General features: G+C 45.5%; 1 protein-coding gene across 1 annotated transcript in view; it reads left to right on the forward strand.

The window, feature by feature from the left end:
* The window catches only part of LOC138302157 (taste receptor type 1 member 2-like), a 54475-nt gene extending 34084 nt beyond the window's left edge, over positions 1–20391 (forward strand). Inside the window, exons 4-5 of the mRNA XM_069242514.1 lie at positions 16880–17000; positions 18992–20391. Coding sequence (XP_069098615.1) covers positions 16880–17000; positions 18992–19923 — 1053 coding nt within the window. The 3' untranslated portion in view covers positions 19924–20391. The remainder of the gene's footprint in view (positions 1–16879; positions 17001–18991) is intronic.
* The last annotated feature ends 1448 nt before the right edge of the window (positions 20392–21839 follow it).

Raw genomic sequence — 21839 nt, forward strand, 5'->3', positions numbered from 1 at the left:
GTTGTTCCATATCCTGGGTGAATTGAGGGAAAATATCTGCTGTCTTGTTTTTTCTTGTTTACATGTATTGGTCTTTAGCCTAATGGTGGTCTGGCTGTGGCCTGCTGAGAGCCACTAGATATGGTGAGCTTGCCTGCAGGTTAAGTGGGGGTGTTGATCAGGATAGCTGGTTTTGAAAAATGGTGCATTGGGCAAGAGAAGCCAATGGAGCTCCGTTAGGATGGCGGTGATGTGATCCTATTTCTTTAGGCCTCAGGCGAGACATGCTGTTCAAGAAAGGACGCCCCATGGGGTGCCCATATGAAGCCTGGAAGGCCTTGGTAATGGAGTACGACATTGCCACCTTTCCGATGCGAGAGAATGAGGGATTTACTAGCAGTTCTGATTTTGTTTTCTGGAAGAAATGGTTTGACTTGCTTTAGACACAAGAACTGGTAAAAGGTAATCGCTGTGTTTGTTGGCAATGTGTTCTTTGAGTGTGAGGTTGGTGTCCAGGGTGAATCCAAGGTGTCGCGCCGCGTGGTGCGGCGCGAGCCGAGTGTTTGGCGCAAGCCGGGCGTTCGGCTCGGGCCGCGCAGCGCGTTTCCAAAACGCGGCGCGCCCCCAGCCTTTCCTGCACATTACGAGGCCCCACAATTGGCATGGGGCCTCGCTCTGCTTTTCCTTACCGCATTTTTGGGGACTCCTGACCCCTCTTACCTGTTCTTGCTCCTTTTTTCTTTTCTTCTTTCTTGGGTCTTTTTGTTGTACCTTCCTTTATGTCTTTTCCCCCTTCCCAGGTTACCTTTTTCTTCCCAGCATTCCTTGTTCCCTATTCTCTATGGTTCCTACTCTATTCTGTTCTATGTAATTTTCCCTGTCTAAGATGGTGCCCTTTTACTTCCTGTGGGTCACTTCCTGTTTTTTGGTATTTAAGGGATGTGTTTTCTTCTTGTCTTTGCGCTGCAACACTTTCTGTTCGGATAGTGTCTTCGCTCCTGATTTCCTTGCCTTTCGGTTCTGGATTTCGTCATTTCTGTGTTACCTGAATTTTGTTCTTTTTGATTCCTGTTCTTTTGTCCTTGTTTTCAGGAATCTTTCTGTTTGGAGGTTTTTTTCCCCTTTTTTAAAGGTTTTTTTTCCCTCTGGCGCTATTTTCTGAAGGGCACGGTCTGTTCTTGGCGTCTCCATTGCCTACAGCACCGTGGCTACCAGAAAGAGTCGCCCCTTTTTGGGCCAAAGCCGAACACTGAAGACCCACGCCACTAGATCTGCAAATTCCAGGCACAAGCAGCACGTGAGTCGTGACAGATTGCAGCGCCAAACCATTCCGACGTCCTCAAACACCATGGATGACACAGTGGCGGCGGCGGCAGATCCTGATCAATCTCTTCTGACAACGATTCAGCAACAAGCTCAGGAATTGCAACAACTACGCAATGAAAATGCTGCGTTACGACAGGCTTTGGCTTTTCGCAGTAGTGATGTATTGACTATCTCCGCTTCAACCCCTCGTTTCTCCGGTGAACCAACCAAACTACGTGAGTTCCTTGATGCATTAACGGTGTACTTCGCCTTCCGACCTACTCAATTCTCCCATGACAGGACAAAGGTGGGTTATCTTATCAGTGCTTTATCCGGTCCTGCCTTGGCCTGGGCAACCCCGATGGTATCATCCAACGACCCAGTATTGTCGGACTATTCCACCTTCGTGAACCGCTTCAAACAAATGTTTAGTCGTCCAGGATTGGAGGCCTCTGCGGAAGAAGCCTTATGCGACATCCAACAAGGCTCACAAGATGTCCTTCAATATATAACACGTTTTCGTCAGCTAGCAGCAGAGACCACCTGGGTGGAACGTACTCTGGTGACTTTGTTTCGTAGAGGACTCAAAGAAGAAATAAAAGATGAATTAGTACATTCCACCAGAGTGGAATATCTTCGTGGCCTGATGGATCAAGCACTTTCCATCTAGTACCGTCTTCAGGAACGGAGATCGGAGAAGAGAAGGAGTAGAGGGTCTTCCCAGCCAAGCACTTCACGAGCTTATCTGCATCGTTCTGAGGAACCTCGCCATCCTGCTAGAGACATCGAAGGGGAACCCATGCAGGTGGATACTACTCGAGGCCCGCTCTCCGCTAGCGAGCGAGAAGACAGACGTAAGAAAGGGTTGTGCCTGTACTGTGGTTCTGCTGGTCACATGCTTCGTACCTGTCCTGTACGTCCGCCCAGGCCATCGGGAAACGCCACTTCCCGTCCTCTGTAAGAAGGGAGGGGACGGGATCATCGGCTATACCTTCCATCAGCTCTTTTAATGACAATACAACATCCTTGTTCATATTACCTGTCATGTTACAACTTCCTGACGGCCGTCAAGAAAAGACTATGGCATTACTAGATTGTGGTGCTAGTGGTATTTACATGGATAAGACGTGGGCCGCTACTCAACAAGTTCCTACACAACCTAAAGAAATTCCTGAACAAGTGCACACAGTGGATGGATCCTTGATATCCTCTGGTCCAGTTGATACTACAACCCAGATGTTAAGTTTACAGATCGGGAACCATCAAGAACACATCTCCTTTGATCTCATAACATCCCCCAACCATACCATCATTCTTGGAATTCCGTGGTTCATCAGACATAATCCGTATGTGAATTGGGTAACCCGGACTGTTTCCTTGTCTTCACAATTTTGTCATGAGAACTGTTTTGCTTCCGACAAGTATTGGTCACCGAAAAGATCCATATTTACTGAAGGTACTACCGGTTATTCCATTAATACTGTCCAAGGAGTCCCTGAACACTATTTGGAGTTTCAAGATGTGTTCCAAAAACCATCCAAACCTGTGTTACCTCCACATCGAGACTACGATTGTGCTATTCCTTTGGAACCCGGCACAATCATTCCTTTTGGGAGGATGTATTCCCTCACGGAACCCGAAAAGGAAGTTCTAAAAGAGTATCTGGAAGAAAATGTACAGAGTGGTCTTATTGTTCCATCGTCTTCTCCAGCCGGGGCTCCTCTCTTTTTTGTACCCAAGAAGACAAAGGATCTTCGTCCTTGCCTGGATTTTCGAGGCCTGAATAAGATAACTATTAAAGATCGTTATCCTTTGCCTCTCATCAGGGATATTCTAGAAGCAGTCAGAGGGGCTCAACGTTTTACCAAACTAGATCTACGAGGAGCCTACCACCTTTTACGCATTAAAGAAGGAGACGAGTGGAAGACGGCTTTCAGGACCCCATTTGGTCACTTTGAATACAAGGTTATGCCTTTTGGTCTCGCTAATGCCCCCGCAATCTTCCAGAGATTTATGGACTCAGTGTTTTCTGACCTTCTGAACCAGACAGTTGTAATTTACCTAGATGATATTCTTATTTATTCTAGAAATCCCGAACTCCATTCTTCCCATGTGAAACAAGTCCTTCAAAGACTCCGGGCACATCAACTATTTTGCAAACCAGAAAAGTGTGAGTTCGACAAAACGGAAGTCAAATATCTGGGCTATCATTTAAGTCCCACCGGCATAGCTATGGATCAAGAAAAAGTACAAGCTATTCTAGATTGGCCTTCTCCTTCCTCTATTAAAGAAACACAATGTTTTCTAGGATTAGCAAACTTTTATCGGCAGTTCATCTTAGACTTTGCGAAACAGACCAGTCACATAACTCACACTTTAAAGAAGGAAAATTTAACGAAAGGGTTTGTCTGGACTAAGGCGGCTGAAACAGCTTTTCAAGATTTAAAGAGTGCTTTCACTCAAGCCCCCATCTTAAGACATCCAGATACCAACAAACAATTTATTGTTGTCACCGATGCTTCCGAAAGAGCCATCAGAGCTGTCTTACTTCAACAACAAGAGGATGATGGTCTTGAACATCCTGTTTTCTATTTGTCTCATATACTCTCTACCGCAGAACAACATTACTCAGTACTTGAAAGGGAATTATTGGCTCTGAAAACAGCCTTCCTAGAATGGAGACAGTTTCTGATGGGTTCCAAGGAGCCTTTTGAGGTGAGAACAGACCACCGTAACCTACAATGTTTACGAAATTTTGTATGCCAGAATAGTCGCCAGGCTCGTTGGGCCTTTTTCTTCAGTCAGTATGATTTTTACATCACTTATATTCCTGGATCCCAAAACATTCTGGCTGATGCTCTGTCTCGCCGTTATCCAGATTGTACTCCTTCCCCATCTCAGTATCTACTGGAACCTAGTAAGATCATTGGAGTGGCTCAGTCTTTTCTGGAGGAGGTACAACTGGAATACGCCAGCCTATCTGACCACGAAGTAGAGAAACTAAGACCTTTATTAAGTAAGAGACAAGGATATTATTATTATTATCAGAACCTGTTATTCCTCCCTACTAACAGAGTTAAAGAAAAAGCATTACAAATGTGCCATGATTCACCGGTTGCTGGTCATAGAGGCATCAAGGCCACACAAGAACTTCTTTCGCAATTTTTCTGGTGGCCTACCTGGAAGCTGGATGTTGAAAGATACGTTCAGGCTTGCCCCATATGTGCTCAAGTCAAGATTCCCCGTACCAGACCTGCAGGATTGCTACAGCCTTTGCCTTTTCCGCCAGCTCCATGGCACACCATCTCTACTGATTTCATGTGTTCACTCCCACCATCAGCAGGAAACCGGGTTATCATGGTCACTGTGGATTCCTTTACTAAGATGGCTCACTTCACTGCCCTGAAAAAGCTACCTACATCCCAAGAACTAAGCCAGATATTTATCGATCATATCTTCCGACCCCATGGACTCCCACATACCATTATGTCTGATAGAGGACCTCAGTACATTTCCCGGTTTTGGAGGTATTTTTGTAAAACACTTAATATCAATAGAGCCCTGTCATCGGGGTTCCATCCTCAGACCAATGGACAGACTGAGCGTCTGAACCAAGGATTAGAGCAATACCTTCGCTGTTTTTGCAATTCTACCCAAAGCAACTGGAACACTTATCTCCCTATTGCTGAATTTTCCTACAATAATACTGTCCATAGTGCCTCCAAGGTCACTCCTTTTTTCTGTTCTTATGGCTTTCATCGTACCTCTTTTCCTACTTCTCCTCGGTCCACCTCTCCTCTGCCCGCTATTACTTATCTCTCCAAACGACTTCTACAAATCCATAGACTAATTCGATCCAATTTGTTACACACCAAGAGATATATGAAGAAAGCAGCAGACAAGAAACGTAGGACCACTCCAGACTATCACCTGCAAGATAAAGTCTGGCTTTCATCCAAATTCTTACCCTCCCGTCTTTCTCAGAACAAGTTCACACCTCGCTACTACGGGCCTTTCCGTATTCTTCAGTTGATTAATCCTGTCACTGTCCGTCTTCACTTGCCTCATACATGGAAGATTCATCCAGTCTTTCATGTTTCCCAGCTCAAACCTTATGTACCTGACCCTTACTCTCGTCAGTTCCCTTGTCCTCCTCCTGTACTAGTGGATGATGTTCCTGAATATGAGGTACAGGAAATTTGTGACTCTCGTCTTTTTCACAAACGTCTTCAGTATCTGATTCATTGGAAGGGTTATCCTCTCAGTGAATGCTCTTGGGAAGATGCATCTTCTGTTCATGCACCTCTTCTGATTCAACGCTTTCACCGTTTATTTCCTCTCAAACCTGGACCTTCGGGAGGGGGACCTACTGTCGCGCCGCGTGCTGCGGCGCGAGCCGAGTGTTCGGCGCAAGCCGGGCGTTCGGCTCGGGCCGCGCAGCGCGTTTCAAAAACGCGGCGCGCCCCCAGCCTTTCCTGCACATTACGAGGCCCCAGAATTGGTATGGGGCCTCGCTCTGCTTTTCCTCACCGCATTTTTGGGGACTCCTGACCCCTCTTACCTGTTCTTGCTCCTTCTTTTTTCTTTTCTTCTTTCTTGGGTCTTTTTGTTGTACCTTCCTTTATGTCTTTTCCCCCTTCCCAGGTTACCTTTTTCTTCCCAGCATTCCTTGTTCCCTATTCTCTATGGTTCCTACTCTATTCTGTTCTATGTAATTTTCCCTGTCTAAGATGGTGTCCTTTTACTTCCTGTGGGTCACTTCCTGTTTTTTGGTATTTAAGGCATGTGTTTTCTTCTTGTCTTTGCGCTGCAACACTTTCTGTTCGGATAGTGTCTTCGCTCCTGATTTCCTTGCCTTTCGGTTCTGGATTTCGTCATTTCTGTGTTACCTGAATTTTGTTCTTTTTGATTCCTGTTCTTTTGTCCTTGTTTTCAGGAATCTTTCTGTTTGGAGTTTTTTTTCCCTTTTTTAAAGTTTTTTTTTCCCTCTGGCGCTATTTTCTGAAGGGCACGGTCTGTTCTTGGCGTCTCCATTGCCTACAGCACCGTGGCTACCAGAAAGAGTCGCCCCTTTTTGGGCCAAAGCCGAACACTGAAGACCCACGCCACTAGATCTGAAAATTCCAGGCGCAAGCAGCACGTGAGTCGTGACACAAGGGACTTTGCATTCAGTGAAAGTTGTGGTTCAAAGTCATCAAGGTTCACGTCTTTGAGCCACCAGAGTTGTACTGAATTTTGTTTGTTGGTCTTTTCAAATGACAGAAATTGTGCTTGGTTAAGTTGATTTCAGGTAGTCTCTGGATATCCAGGTCTGGATGATGTGCAACAAGTGTTTGAGGAGTTGGATGTCTGAAGTAGAGGAGACTTTCAAGTAGAATTGTGTATCATCGGCATATAGATTATTGTTGATGCTATTATCTGTGAGTGGAACACCAAGCACCTACATGTAAAGGTTGAAGATGACAGCAGACAGTATGGAGTCCTGTGGGCTCCCATTGGGAATTGTGACCTGGAATTGCCCAAGTGAGCAAACTAGTGTCAATTGGAAAGGTGAGAGAATAACTAGTGAAGGACACTGCCAGTGAATCCCATTCAAAACACCAAGGTGGGTATGAAGGTGGGATGGTTGACTGTCAAAGGTAGTTGTTAAGTCCATAAATATCAGAAGGCAGAGATCATCTCCATCTGTGGTCAAGAGGGCATCATCTACGGTGTGTACGGTAGTGTCTCCATGCTGCAGAGTGATCTGCAGCCAGATTGGTAATTGTGCAGGATTTGGTTAACAATGATGTGAACATGAGTTTAAACTCCTATGATGTGGGTGTCATTTTTTAGATTTTTTAAAAACAAAATCTAGCAATGGGATTATGTTTTTAAAAAAGCATAAAATTGTTAAAAGTTTTATGGGCACCTGTAATGTTTGATAGAGCAATCAGTCAAACTTTTAACACATTGACAGAAACCGTCATGATAGGGGTTCTTGTAAATGACTAGCGATGACCACTGGACCAGCAGGCATATTTAAGTGTGGTGTGAGCACCATACTCCACACTCTAGATCAGGTCATAAATGTTAATTGTATTCAGTTAATTGCACTGCCTGGCCCATGACACTTCATAAATGTGAGTTCCACGGTAGTGGTGGATGGTGCCTGCATACTAGAGTGCTATGAGGACCCTGACCTGCACATAGACTTCCCTACTGGGGAAGTTGCTATCAGGACCACTGTCAGGAGTCCTGAAAATGTAATTACGTTAGTGTAATTATCTTGAGTAATTACATTACCTGATCCCTCAAAATGCCTCTAAAAGCAGCTGGTTTGATTCTGTGCTGTCCTTTTCCCTGCTCTTTTCCTGCCCTTTGTCTGCTCCATATTTGGGAAAAAGAAACTAAATGTCACCTGTTCCGAAACTCACTCAAACATTTCACCCACCCCCAATTGTGGGGAAAAACACAATCCCCCACTGTTGAGATGCTTTGCCAAAGCAGTATACAGCTGACAAAGCTCGAAAAGTAAGAAGTTCTGCATGTAGGATTGAGGTGAGCTCACAGGACTTGATTCAGCAATGCAACAATCCTATGTTTTTATGTGAAGAGACTCTACAGTCATAAAGATACTACTTGTAAAATACCTTCGTGAATAGCAAACAGTCCTAAACTTACAAAATGTAATAGTAGCTTGTGTATAGCACAGAACTGAAATGCATGGGTAGAACTGTGTGCAGGCACGAGTATTGGAAAAGTACGTGGAGCTGCAAGTTGGACTGAAGTGCATTAGATGAGCTGTGTTTATTTGCCAGTGCTAGAGTCTCCTCTTCAGCAGTAAAACAGTGTGCCAGGTAATGGTGACATCTTTGTTGGGAGGCCATGGTTAGGCCAGAAACCTGCTCACATTCAGTCTGCTTGGAAAGGCATAGAGGCAAACACTTGCTAAAAATATAGCATAACACATGAAATGCCAACTTTTAAACATTTAAGGATAATTGAAAACCAAACAGTTTGGGATAGTTTTGAAATAGTTTAATTTGGAAAAAAAAAACAGTCAGTGAGGAGGCACTGAACCTGTCTGTGGATTTTTACCACTGTGGAGAAGTTGAATGTAGAAAGATAACTGTGATAAGAATTATTCAGAAATAAAATAAGGAGCTCACGTTCCCGAAAGCTCAGAATTATGGACTGTAAAGCATGTTCTCCAAAGGATACCAATGAAGGGAGGGGAAAGGATAGAATTAAAATATCCCATATGCATGCAAAACATAAAATGCTCCTGCTTTGGAGACACCTGTTCATGTATTAGAGGTGATGTGTTTCTCTGTCCATTGAAACAAACAACCTTTACTACAGTGGTGTCTAACTCATTCTCCACCATTGCCTTTACTTGTTTCAACAGTGTCTCTTTGATCTTCCACGCTTTAAATTGTGTCTCACTTGCTTTCCATTTTAGGCCCTCATTACAAGTTTCACGGTACTATGCAGTAACACCTTGCTTTCACTATACAATTAAGGGGTATACTCATGGGATGACTGTGCAAACCCAGTTTTAGTGGATGTAAAATCAAATGGAGTTCTCAGTTCTTTGGAGTGTAATGCTTCCATTTACCACCTGCAATTGACAGATGGAAAATGCAAACACTGGCTTCTGGGTGGGGTGGAGGTGGAGGTAGAGGTCTTGGGAATATAGAGGAGGGGAGGAATAGAAGTGTGCTGGCGGAAGATAGCATCCATGCCACCCCCTTGCCAGAAAAGGAGATTAGGCTTGGCTGTTGTGAAAGCTGAAGCCTAAAGTGGTTTTTCCGTCCAGTAAAATTGGGTAAGGGTGTCGTGTTCCTGCACTCTGGAAAACTAGATGTGAAAGCACCAGGCAATTCGTCTTCAGGCGGAGCATGAATTTACACAGGAATTCCATTCGGCCTGACTCGTAATGAGGGCACTAATCTAATTTTTGTATCGCTCATCCCTCTGTCTCTTTTGAAGGCCCTCAACATTATTTTATTTAACTATTTGGGCTGCACCTATGCTATAGTTTTAGGGATGCTAAACAAGCTAGACTACTGTATGCTCTGATTATACTAGCAAGCCCTTCCCTTCAAATGCAACCCCTGCTAGGGCAGCAGAGCTCTAGCAGGACGATAGCACACTAAGATCACCATGGAAGGTATGAACATAACAGTACATGAAAAGGCTAACAGTCAAAAACTCATATCGTCTGCCTTGTTACAAATATGTACAGACATAGGAAAAGGAAACTCAGGGCCTTATCTAGAGTTTGGCAGACCAAGTAATCCACCACAAATGTGAAAGTGTACCCTGATCACCAACCTCCTCATTCACCCGCTGAGTAAGGCAAACCATCATGTTTCTACCAATGGAGTTTTCTGATGCTTTACCATTGGAAAGCTTTTAGTGTTAGCCTGACTGACGTCGGACCATCCTTCAAAGTACCTCAGGCCATCCACCCTATTTAAAACAGATGTTTCGATGTACATTTTTATCTCTTTGGGATTGACAGTAAAAAGCCTGCCAAAACCCAAACAGGAAACCATATAAATTACCCCCACAAGCTAGGAGAAAACGTCCAGCTTGTCAAGGACATTTATTTTTATTATTTCAAAAACAATGCCCTGCTTTTGGAGTTTGTGTTCTTAAAAACAAACAATTTTGTTGTGTGAGCTCCTTGAACACTAGCCCTAGCACAGCATAGCACACCGTGTAATAGCTCATCTGAAGGCACAGGATTTGACAAGCTGACGAAATCTTTAAATATGGTGGGCTGTAACCTGTCAAGAGATGATTTAGCCTCATAGTATGCTATTCCCCATCATCTGATTATGTCCTTGTGAATTAATAGTTGACAAAGCTACCAGCTTGCTGCATTGTTTTCCATATCTCAAATAATTTCAACCATAAATATTGAAATATAAATGGTGGCAGCTAGTAGTTTTATTTAAAAGAAAACTGAATACATTTTTGTCTGACCAGTTAAACATATTTTTGATTGACGTGTTGGTGCGCTCACAGAGGTCTTCTTTCAACCTCGGGTTCAGAAACCACTAACACGCTGGTGAGACACCATCACTATTCTCACCAGTAGAGGTCGACTAAATCTTTGAAGTTGGCGAAGAGTATAGTAGTCAGAGTCATTCAATCACAAACCAATTAGATAAAACAATAAACATTTCTAAACACCAGAAAAAACTTGACTCTAAATCAAACACCAAACTGAATAAATTTCAAAGCTTTAGTACAATCCCAAAATCAAAGTGACATATATGGTGCGCAAAACTAAGTTATAAACGTACATGAAAACCACTGACTGACCAAAACGTCTGACAAGATTTAACCTACTAAACATTAACACTGTTAATCACTCTAAAAGACAAATATAGATTAGCAACAACACAATATGCACATTATTATCACATTTCAGAGCAGATAATGGTGAGATCAGTAAATCATCAAAATGCGATTTTAACAATCAATTTCAGAGCTGGGACATCCTTATCTCTAACAGAAATTAGAACTTGCATGTGTGGGAGTGGGCGAACACATGCGGGCAAAAGAAAGCAAAAAAAAGAATGTAGAAAAATCATCCAACTAAGGCAGCTCACTATTAAAATTATGCGGTGTAAGTACCTAAGCTGGAAGAAAAAACAACAAGGAACCGCATTTGGTTATACCTCTCCTCTCGGGACAGCAGGCAGCAATGTTTCTTCGGCAAGAGCTGTCACTTTTCCTCAACTTCAGTTGACAACAGCATTAGGACAGTGCAGAACACAGGCTGGACATAGGAGAAATCAGCAGTTCAGAATCTTTTGGCCATATTTGTACTGAACAGCATAAACAAATAGGACAAGTAAGACTAAGAGGAAACTCATCAGAAGCTTCCAAAGGGACAGTTGGTGACAGCAATGGACTTCAAGCAGGAGAAGACAGATTCAATCAATCAATCAATCATATCATTTGTAAAGCGCACTATGTACCCGTCAGGGTTTCGAGGCGCTGGGGGGGGGGGGGGTGAGCTGTTAGCGGTCGAAGAGCCAGGTCTTGAGGAGTCTCCTGAAGGTGAGGAGGTCCTGGGTCTGGCGTAGCGAGGTGGGGAGAGAGTTCCAGGTCTTGGCGGTGAGGAAGGAGAAGGATCTGCCGCCGGAGGTCTTGCGCTGGATCCTGGGGACGATGGCAAGGGCGAGATTGGCAGAGCGGAGTTGACGAGTGGGGGCGTAAAAGTTGAGTCTGGAGTTGAGGTACGTAGGTCCGGTGTTGTGTAGAGCCTTGTGAGCGTGGGTGAGGAGTTTAAAGGTGATCCTCTTGTCCACGGGGAGCCAGTGGAGGTCCTTCAGGTGAGGGGAGATGTGACATTGGCGGGGTATGTCGAGGATCAGGCGGGCGGATGCATTTTGGATACGCTGGAGTCGTTTGATGTCTTTTGTTGGGATGCCTGTGTAGAGTGCGTTGCCGTAGTCAAGTCTGCTACTGACGAGGGCTTGGGTCACCGTCTTTCTGGTTCCTGTTGGGATCCACTTGAAAATTCTGCGTAGCATTCGAAGGGTGTTGAAGCAGGAAGAGGAGACGGCGCTGACCTGTTTGGACATGGTGAGGGCGGAGTCCAGGATGAAGCCGAGGTTTCTTGCGTGGCTGGTTGGGGTGGGTGGGGGTCCGAAGTCGGTGGGCCACCAGGAGTCGTTCCAGGCCGAAGGGGTGCGCCCGAGGATGAGGACTTCCGTCTTGTCGGAGTTGAGCTTCAGGTGGCTGTCGTTCATCCACTCGGCGATGGCTTTTAGTCCCTCGTGGAGGTTGGTTTTGGCGGTGAGTGGGTCTTTGGTCAGGGAGAGGACGAGCTGGGTGTCGTCGGCGTAGGAGATGATGCTGAGGTGATGTTGGCGGGCCAGTTTAGCGAGGGGGGCCATGTAGACGTTGAACAACGTAGGGCTGAGGGAGGAGCCTTGGGGGACGCCGCAGATGAGGTTGGTGGCTTTGGAGCGGAAAGGGGAGAGTCGGACTCTCTGGGTTCTGTCGGAGAGGAAGGATGAGATCCAGTTGAGGGCTTTATCTTGGATGCCGGCTTCATGGAGGCGGGTCAGTAGGGTGCGGTGGCAGACTGTGTCAAAAGCGGCTGATAGGTCGAGGAGGATGAGGGCCGAGGTTTCGCCGTTGTCCATTTGAGTTCTGATGTCATCTGTGGCGGCGAGGAGTGCAGTCTCGGTGCTGTGGTTTCGTCTGAAACCGGATTGAGAGGGGTCTAGGATGGAGTTGTCTTCGAGGAAGTGGGCGAGCTGTGTGTTGACGATCTTCTCTGTGACTTTTGCTGGAAAAGGGAGGAGAGAGATCGGTCGGAAGTTTTTGAGGTCATTGGGGTCAGCCTTGGGTTTCTTGAGGAGGGGTTGGATTTCTGCGTGTTTCCAGCTGTCTGGGAAGGTGGCGGAGTCGAAGGAGAGGTTGATGATCTTGCGGAGTTTGGGGGCGATGATGGCGTTGGCTTTGTTGAACACGTGATGTGGGCATGGGTCCATGGGAGAGCCTGAGTGGATGGTGTTCATGGTTGTTATTGTTTCGGTGTCGTCCACGTGGGTCCAGGCGGTGAGGCGGCAGGCGTCTGTGGAGATGTCAGGGGTGGGGTCTGGCGGCGGAGTGGCGTTGAAGCTGTCGTGGATGGTTGTGATTTTCTGGTGGAAGAAGGTGGAGAGGTCGTCGCAGAGTTTCTGGGAGGGCGGGATGTCGTTGGAGTTGGCGTTGGGGTTTGAGAGTTCCTTCACGATGCCGAAGAGTTCTTTGCAGTCGTGGGCGTTGTTGTTGATGCGTTCAGTGAAGTGGGCGCGCTTGGCGACTCGGATCCGTTGGTGGTGTTCACGGTTGGCGTCTTTGAGGGAGGCGAGGTTGTCGGGTGTGCGCTCTAAGATCCACTTCTTCTTGAGCTTCTGGCAGAGGCTTTTGGTGGCGGTCAGTTCGTCTGTGAACCAGGCTGTTTTTTTCTTTCCTTGGTTGGCGGTGGGTTTCTTGAGTGGGGCTAAGGTGTTGGCGCAGTCGAGGATCCATTGATGGAGGTTGATGGCGGCAGTGCTCGGGTCGGTTGAGTCGGGTGGTGGGTTTTTGACGAGGGTGCTGGTTAGTTGGTCTTGGGTGATTTTTCCCCAACGGCGGTGAGGAGGTAGAGGGATGCGGTGGTGTTCGGTGATTTTCGTATAGGAAAAGTGGACGCAGTGATGGTCGGTCCAGTGGAGTTCGGAGGTGTGGCTGAAAGAGATGTGGTTGCTTGAGGTGAAGAGGGGGTCAAGAGTGTGTCCGGCGATGTGGGTGGGAGTGTTGACCAGTTGACGGAGTCCGAGGTTGAGGAGGTTGGAGGTCAGTGATGCGGTGTTGACGTCGTTGTTATTTTCCAGATGGTAGTTTAGATCTCCCAGGAGGATGTAGTCTGGGGAAGCGAGGGCGTGGGTGCTCGCGAGGTCAGCGACGGTGTCGCTGAAGGGGGCTCTTGGTCCTGGAGGGCGGTATATGAGGGTTCCTCTGAGGGTCGTGTTGGGGTCCGTGTGGATCTGGAAGTGGAGGTGTTCGGCTGTCTTGAGGGTGTCGTCCATGTGGGTGTGGATTTTGAGGGTGGATTTGTGGGCGATGGCTATTCTGCCGCCGATTCCGTTGGTTCGATCTCTTCTGGTGATTTTGTATCCCTCCGGTATGGCGATTGCGATGTCCGGGGCCGAGGAGTCGTTCCACCAGGTTTCGGTCAGGAAGGCCACGTCAGGGGCGGTGGTGTCGAGTAAGTCCCAGAGTTCGATGGCGTGTTTTCGTGCGGAGCGTGTGTTGATGAGGATGCAGTGCAGGTGGTTGGTGTTGGAAGTTCTTGTTGTTGGCTTCGCCGTTCTGTCGCAGGAGAAGTTGCAGGTGCGGCAGGAGAAAGGTCCTTTTGTGTGCTTCGGGGTTGCAAGGAAGCACTCTGCGGAGGGGCCGGGGTTGAGTGCGCGGAGTTCGTTGGTTGAGTAGCGGACGCAGGGGATGCGGGGGGCGCGAGGACAAGGGGGGGGTGGCGCTGGGCGCGGTCCAGGCGCGGACGGGCGCAGACGGGCTTGCCCTTGGCGCGCCTCTGGCGCGCCCGCTGCGCGGACGCGCAGCGCCAGCCATTAAGAAGGGAGGGGAGAGGGAGGAGCAGCTGGGAGGCGGGAGGTGGGAGGGAGCGGCGAATGGGGGCGCGAGGGGGGCGGGGCCGCAGGGAGGCAGCGGCAGGGATCGGAGTGCAGGGGGAGCGCACAAGGGGCAAAAGGCACAAAAAATCGAGCGAAATTAAAGGCAGTCACAATAAGAAAACACACAGTATGAAATACAGTAATGGCACAGTACACGATCGGGGAAACAGCAATCAGAGGGGCACAACGGGGGCAGAAGCGCCAGAGGCGAGGCGCAGAAAAATGAGAAAAACAACTTACAGGACGGCGGAAAGCGGCACACGGGTCAAGTGAAGCTAGTCAGAGCCCACTAGACCCCAGGGATGAGGCGCAGGAGGATGCCTGCGGGTGGAGGAGGGCCTCGAACACGCAAACAGCAGCGTGGTCGGGGGACAGAGGCAGGAGGCAGCAGGTTGGTGCTGCGGTCGTGGGGGGCGAGCTCAGGACCTGAAACAGGTCAGAGGTCGCTCACTCGCGACGCGCAGCGCCAGCCATTAAGAAGGGAGGGGGGAGGGAGGAGCAGCTGGGAGGCGGGAGGCGGGAGGGAGCGGCGAATGGGGGCGCGAGGGGGGCGGGGCCGCAGGGAGGCAGCGGCAGGGATCGGAGAGCAGGGGGAGCGCACAAGGGGCAAAAGGCACAAAAAATCGAGCTAAATTAAAGGCAGTCACAATAAGAAAACACACAGTATGAAATACAGTAATGGCACAGGACACGATCGGGGAAACAGCAATCAGAGGGGCACAACGGGGGCAGAAGCGCCAGAGGCGAGGCGCAGAAAAATGAGATAAACAACTTACAGGACGGGCTCTGAACAGCTTTGAAGCAGGAGTGAACTAACACGAACTAATTCCATCATGGACTGACAAGATTTCCAAAGTTCCTCACTAATTAAAATAACCACAATCCTCTTGATTGGTCCTCCAGGTGGGCTCATTTCAGGTATCAGATTCAGTGTCCAATGGTTGTTGATGGCACCACCATGTTTGCAACTGTTCTGGATTTTCTCAGCAAAAGTGCGTTGTCAATTCAATGATCTCATACTATTCTGCCAAAATATTACATTCTTTAATTATTTGTTACTTGAAAGTTTTCTCTCACAAGATTAAACCTTTTACAAATAGGAATCATGAGTTTCCTGCCTTGTTTGACGCCTACAACAAATATTGCTACATAATTCATTCTTAAACGTGTTCTTTGCCTTCAATGCAATATGACATTCAACATTACATCAGCAACCTAGAAAAAAGAATTCAGGCCAGAGGGAACAGTGATTTTCCACTACTGCTGCAAAATTAACCTTTCAGGCTCAGTCAAGCTAAAAAAGGCCTAAATACACATTAACACAATTAATACATTAATAAAGCTTTTGTGCACCTTACAATTATATTCAAATATGCAAAGCAAATTAGTTAGTTGCAAACGCTACTTACTTTGTTAGAACAATTTTAAACATGGATTTATTTTCCAGCACTCATGTAACTTGCATTAATAAATTCACTTAATCAATATAGTATGATTAATTCCTATTAATTTAATACTTTCATTCTAATATTCACCTTGATAAAAACACTCTTAACTTTAATTCATTTTAGTGCTTCATTTGATATGAATTAAAAACATCTTTCATGTTAAAATGTAGTGTTTACTATGAATGACGGCCACATGGTTCACCATAATTTAAATATGCACATTTTACAACTTGTGCTATCTTCTCTGTTAGGCTTTTAAATGAATGTTAATTAGTCACCATATGCTAACTTCTATGCCACTAATGTATTATTAAAATTTGATCTCTATCATACGTGTTAGTTTTCGAAGTAAGAAATTATTTTCATTGCAGAGATATACATTAGTCTTCATATCTCCAAGGAACCTCAGAAGGTTTACCTCATATCAGGGTCCTATACATGTGGAATGTATCTGTCCATTTTGAAGGGAGGCTGGAATTTCTATCGACTTTTTTATTTGGGAGGGGATTCCTTTTTATCTTTGGATGCCACCCGCCCTATTTGTTTATTCTCATAGGTCTCTATGATTTTGCTACCTGGAAATTAAATTCCACAACTCTTAAATTTACATCATAATGCCTTACAAAGGTCGAGCTCATGTGGGTATTTCTTTCACATCAGCTAGTTTTCCTAATTGAATTGGAAGGGATTGTTTTTCTTTAGTTCATACCAATTAGAACTCTTGTCCCAGATTGACTCTAATATACACTTCTGCATTCTCAATTTCCATTCATTTGAGGTTATTTCTACTAACAATGTAGCTTAGTAGTACTTACTCACTCACTCACTCACTCTCCACACTCTCCGAACTTAAACAAATGTGAATAACTCTTGTGTTCAGTCATGTCCCTCATTGATTCTATACCTTACTCGATTTTTCCATTCCATGAAACAGTTTTGATTGTCTAATAATACATGTTTATCTTTCCTGCTTAGGTTCCTCTCTCACAGTGCTCCCCTGACTGCCTTCCTGGTCAGGAAAAAATGCAGCTGGGAGGCCACAGTTGTTGCTTCACCTGCCTGAGCTGCTCTGCAGGAACCTACCTAACTCCAAATGGTTTGTGATTATATTGTGTCAGCTTCTGTACTAGATGTATGTTTATTGTACTACTAGTCAAGTTTGTACGCTGGCAACAATGTGGATCACACACTTAGGACATTTGCTTATTACATCCTGTCACCACTAAGTAGCTGGCACCACTTGTTCCTATTGTCACTTAAGTATATTAGCATTTGGTGCCTGCTCATTGGATGGTGTGCTGTATGAGGTTATTCCAGTGGCAGACGTGTGTTTATGCATACACTTTAATATTGCTCAGCACAGCAAAACACAAAAACAAAGCAAAACAATACTCTGGGAGTATGTATCGTATACCTACCCAAAAACACAGCAAGATATCACCATAATGCAGCATGTGCTTAATCTCCAAGGCATACAAATGTCGAGACTCATTTTAGATTGACATACGTTTAATTTAAAGATGTATAAATGCAGGCCAGGCCTGAGGACCAATCACCCGGTTAGAGACCTGACAAAGTAATATTGTGTTACTCCCTGCACCAGGATCTGTGAGGAATCAAAGTTGATGGACTGTCAAAAGCATGTATCAATTTTTGTAGAGACATACGATTCAACTGACCTGGAACTGGAAACAGAATAACATTTCCTAAACAGAGAGTAGTTGTTAGAAAGGAGGTCTCTAGTTGGCAGGGGTTTGCACACCGTCCAAGCAGGGACCATAATCCTAGTCAGGGTAAATCAGTTACACTTCCTAAAGTAACCTGTGCTCACCCTATGGTAGATTGGCACAGAGCAGTCAGGCTTAACCTAAGAGGCAATATGTAAAGTATTTATGCAACACTTGAATTATAGCAAAACAGTAAAAACACCACAAAAGACTCCACACTAGTTTAGAAAAATAGGGACTACTAATCTGATTAATCCTAGACCCAAACAACAAAAATCCAATTATATTTGCAGAGGTTATCATGCTTTAAGCATAGTATTGAAAATCACAGTACTTAAAAAGATGTGGGTGCTCCCTTTCAGGAAGTTATAGTAAGTTCTCTTTAGACGAGTACTAGGAAACCAGATCAAAGTGAGTGTAGCAGTTGATGAGTTTCAAGTTGTCTTTCCACAGCAGGGACAGTGGTCTATGTGATTTTTCTGATGATAGGGTGAATTGAAATTGTTCAACACTTTTAGGCAGATACAAACAGCAAGCTCCAGTGCTGTAGGACATGCACTTGCTGCTGCCAGACTGTGGTTGGTAATCAATGTGAGTATCAGTCCAATAACTGGTGAACGCAGATTCAGGCACACATTTAGCAGGGCAGAGAATTGTCTTCGCTTGACCATTGATCTTTTACCTCTTTACAGCCGGACCTATTGGATAACACCCACATTACACCCAGAGACTGAGTCTCCAGCGTGTATTCATTGTAAAATAACAAAAACAGCAGTAGTTATATAGTACTTACGTCCACAGAACTGTAGCATAAACATATTGATAATACTTGGAATTACTGTCATCCCACTTCAGTGGCAATCTGAATCATCTGAATGCCTACTGGTGATTTTCATCTCAGCAGCATGGAGTAAACCCAGTGAGCTATCAAAAGAGTTGAAATAATCATGCTTTAAGTCTCACAACATCTGTACCTGGCAACACGTTTGTTCAGTTTACATAGCTCAGCGGATTGAGCATCTACTGCTATGATCTGTGTGTAACTTGGAGCTTGCAGGCTTAAACTCTGGGAGGGCTTGTTAATCAAATGAACACCATTGTGTAGGGCAATAACTGCCCTATGGTTAACAGCTCAAGAGACAATGCAGTTTGTGGTGGACAACATACCTTGTGGTCAGTATACAAATAACCAATTCAGTTTGTGGTGCTACATGGCATGGATTATCCCTGTTCAACATTACAAATTCATACGTGTGTGCATGCATGGTACTCTGTGTTAGCTGTCTTAAAATGCAAAGTATACCAAGATGTGTAGGTATACTTACCATTTTTTAATCCCCCACTTTTTTTAACTTTGCAGGCTCTTGCATAAACTGCAACATTGACCAGTGGTCTGTGGAACAAAGTACTATTTGCTACAATAAGACACGAGAGTTCCTGGACTGGACCTCGCCACTGGCCATTCCCCTGGAAGCTGCGGTGGTTCTGGGCTTCCTGTTGACTTCTGTGATGATGGTTGCCTTTGTGGTCCACTTCCAGAGCCCAGTGGTAAAGGCAGCTGGTGGGCGCATGGGCATACTCATGTTGGCTGCACTAGCTACGGCATACTTAAGCATCCTTGCCTTTATTGGCAAGCCCAGCTTTCTTAAATGCATCCTCCGGCACCCAATTTACAATACCGCCTTAACAGTGTGCTTCTCGTACATTGCAGTGAAGTCTTTCCAGATTGTCTGCATTTTCAAGATGGCTGCGACTCTGCCCAAGGCTTATGATTACTGGGTCAAGAAGGATGGCCAATACGTATGTGTGTGGGTACTCACCAGTGTTCAGGTGTTAATCTCATGTGGGTGGGCTATCTACAGCCCCCCTGAGGTGGTCTGGAAAAGCATCAACACTGATAGGCTGCTGCTGGACTGCAGTGAGTTCAGTTCAGTGGGCAACATCTTGCAGTTCAGCTACAATGGCCTTCTGAGCCTGCTCTGCTTTGTCTTTTCCTACATGGGCAAGGAGCTGCCCAAGAACTACAGTGAGGCCAACTGCATCACCTTTGCCATGCTGGTGTACTTTGCTGTCTGTGTCTCCTTCTTCACTGTACAAATCATCAAGTTGCCCGAATATATCACAGCCATCAATGCCACTCTGGCCCTGGCCAGTCTTTTTGGCATTATGAGTGGGTACTTCTTCCCAAAGTGCTATGTCATCTTCTGGAGACCAGAACTCAACACGACACAGCATTTTCAGTCTGCCATCCAGACCTACACCAAGAGGAAGAGCGGAAGCAGCCGTCGGTGATATGTTTCATCCAGTTCTACACCAAAGAAAAGATCAGGCAGTGCTGGTGGTGGTACATCTTTTGCAATCCTGCACCGGGGTAGAAGATAAGGAGGAGCCAGGGGTCACATTTCATCCAGTCTTTTACCAAGCAGAAGAGTGGAAACAGCTGCCAGTGATTTGTCTCCTGGAATCTTACACTAAGGAGGTGACCAGAGAGACCAAGTGATCACGTTTTATCCAGTTCAGCACCAAAGGAAAGATTGGGAATAACTGGCGGTGATATGTGTCTTGCAGTTACTGCAACAAAGGGAAGACTGGGAGGAGACATCACCACATGTTCTCTCCAGCCCCACACCAAGAGGAAGAGTGGAAGCAACAGGTGGTAATGAGTTGCTCCCATAATGAGTATAGTACTTTGTTGTTTCTCTCACCGTGGATGTTCGATTTCTGCAGAGTGATCAATGGTGTATGAGTGTCCGTAGAGTTCTGTACTACTGCTGATGCATAGACTTTGCCAATCAAGAGATCAAGAGCTGGGCTGAGCTATGATGATGACTGTGCTTCCTGCTAGTGCTTTTGAAATATACTACAGTTTAGTACTCTTATCATGCAGCTTGAGAATAAAGTAATTGTTCCTGTTTGTACCAATCTGAGTCAGATCCTTCTTTACAGTGTGCACAGGTACTTCATTTTAAGATTGTGGAACTTATGATTTCTAGGCTAGAGATTCATTTGGAGCTATCATATAGAGGAAGACAATACAAATGCCCTAAATATCACCACGTGTCCAGGGAACAAAGATGATCTCCTACCTGTCTGGAAGCAGACCAGCGAAGCTGCAGCTCAGGTGATACTGTGGGTAAGAATTCATGATGACAAGTCAGTGGTACAGAGCCAGAGAACTGCTTAAAAGGAGTGATGGTGCATGAGTGTTTTAAAATTCATAACACCACACAACAGGCCGGTTTTCGGGCGGTGCAAGTGGTGCGGCCCCACTGGGTGCTGACCTGGATGGAGGGGCGCTGACCTCAGGGGGCACTGTGTTTAGCAATACCTTACATAGCTTGGATGTGAAAGCACCTGCTGAAAAGTTCCTTGTGCGTCCAGTCTAGGATTCAGGAAACAATTAAAATGTCAAGATACCTCTTGTGATTAATGTTCCTGCTAGGGAAAGAGATGGGCTTTTTGTCTAGAGGGAGCTTTGACTCGGAATAAAGTAGCGCAGACAGTTAATGTGCCCGCTGCAAAGAACAGAACTATATTTTATGTGGATGGATTAGTAGATTAGTAAAGCCAGGCTTTGCAAATAATTTAAAACAAATGAATGTATGTGAAAGGGGATGCTATAGAGAGATGAGGGGCACATTTTCCAGGTGGTAGTGAGAGAATCCAAGGAGGAGGTCATGGGGCGGGCGCCAAGAAAGACTGTCGCACAGGGCGCCCTGCCACACAATATTATTGATCGTATTGCAGCATTTATTTAGCATTTACAACCTGTGTGTGGAGCTTTGAAGCCCTTGCCTACATGAGTAGCACACTATACAGAGTAGAGTATGTGGTTAGAAGGATGTTGTCCGCTAGAATGGTGAGACCTCCATTGAAAACAATGAAGTAGTTCAGGGCCAATAAAAGCTGGAATAGACTTCTGCTCCAATATTCAACTGATTGTTTTTTCTGGTTCTTTTCAATTTAGAACATTCTACCCCAAAGCCTATAACTAGGGCAGATAGCATTTATTGACAGGTATAGTTCTCAGAAGTGGGCTAAAATGCTATGGTACTGCTAGCTATGTAAATGTAAATACACTTTTAAGTGTAACATTATGTAGAAAAATGCATGTTATTTCCTTAAAGAAACATCTGTTCAGAGCAGAGTCCTGCCTTATTGCTTTTAATGCAAACATAAAGTACTCATTTTGTTACATTTTATTCATT

Source organism: Pleurodeles waltl, chromosome 6, assembly GCF_031143425.1.
Source record: "Pleurodeles waltl isolate 20211129_DDA chromosome 6, aPleWal1.hap1.20221129, whole genome shotgun sequence".
Lineage (NCBI taxonomy): Eukaryota > Metazoa > Chordata > Amphibia > Caudata > Salamandridae > Pleurodeles > Pleurodeles waltl.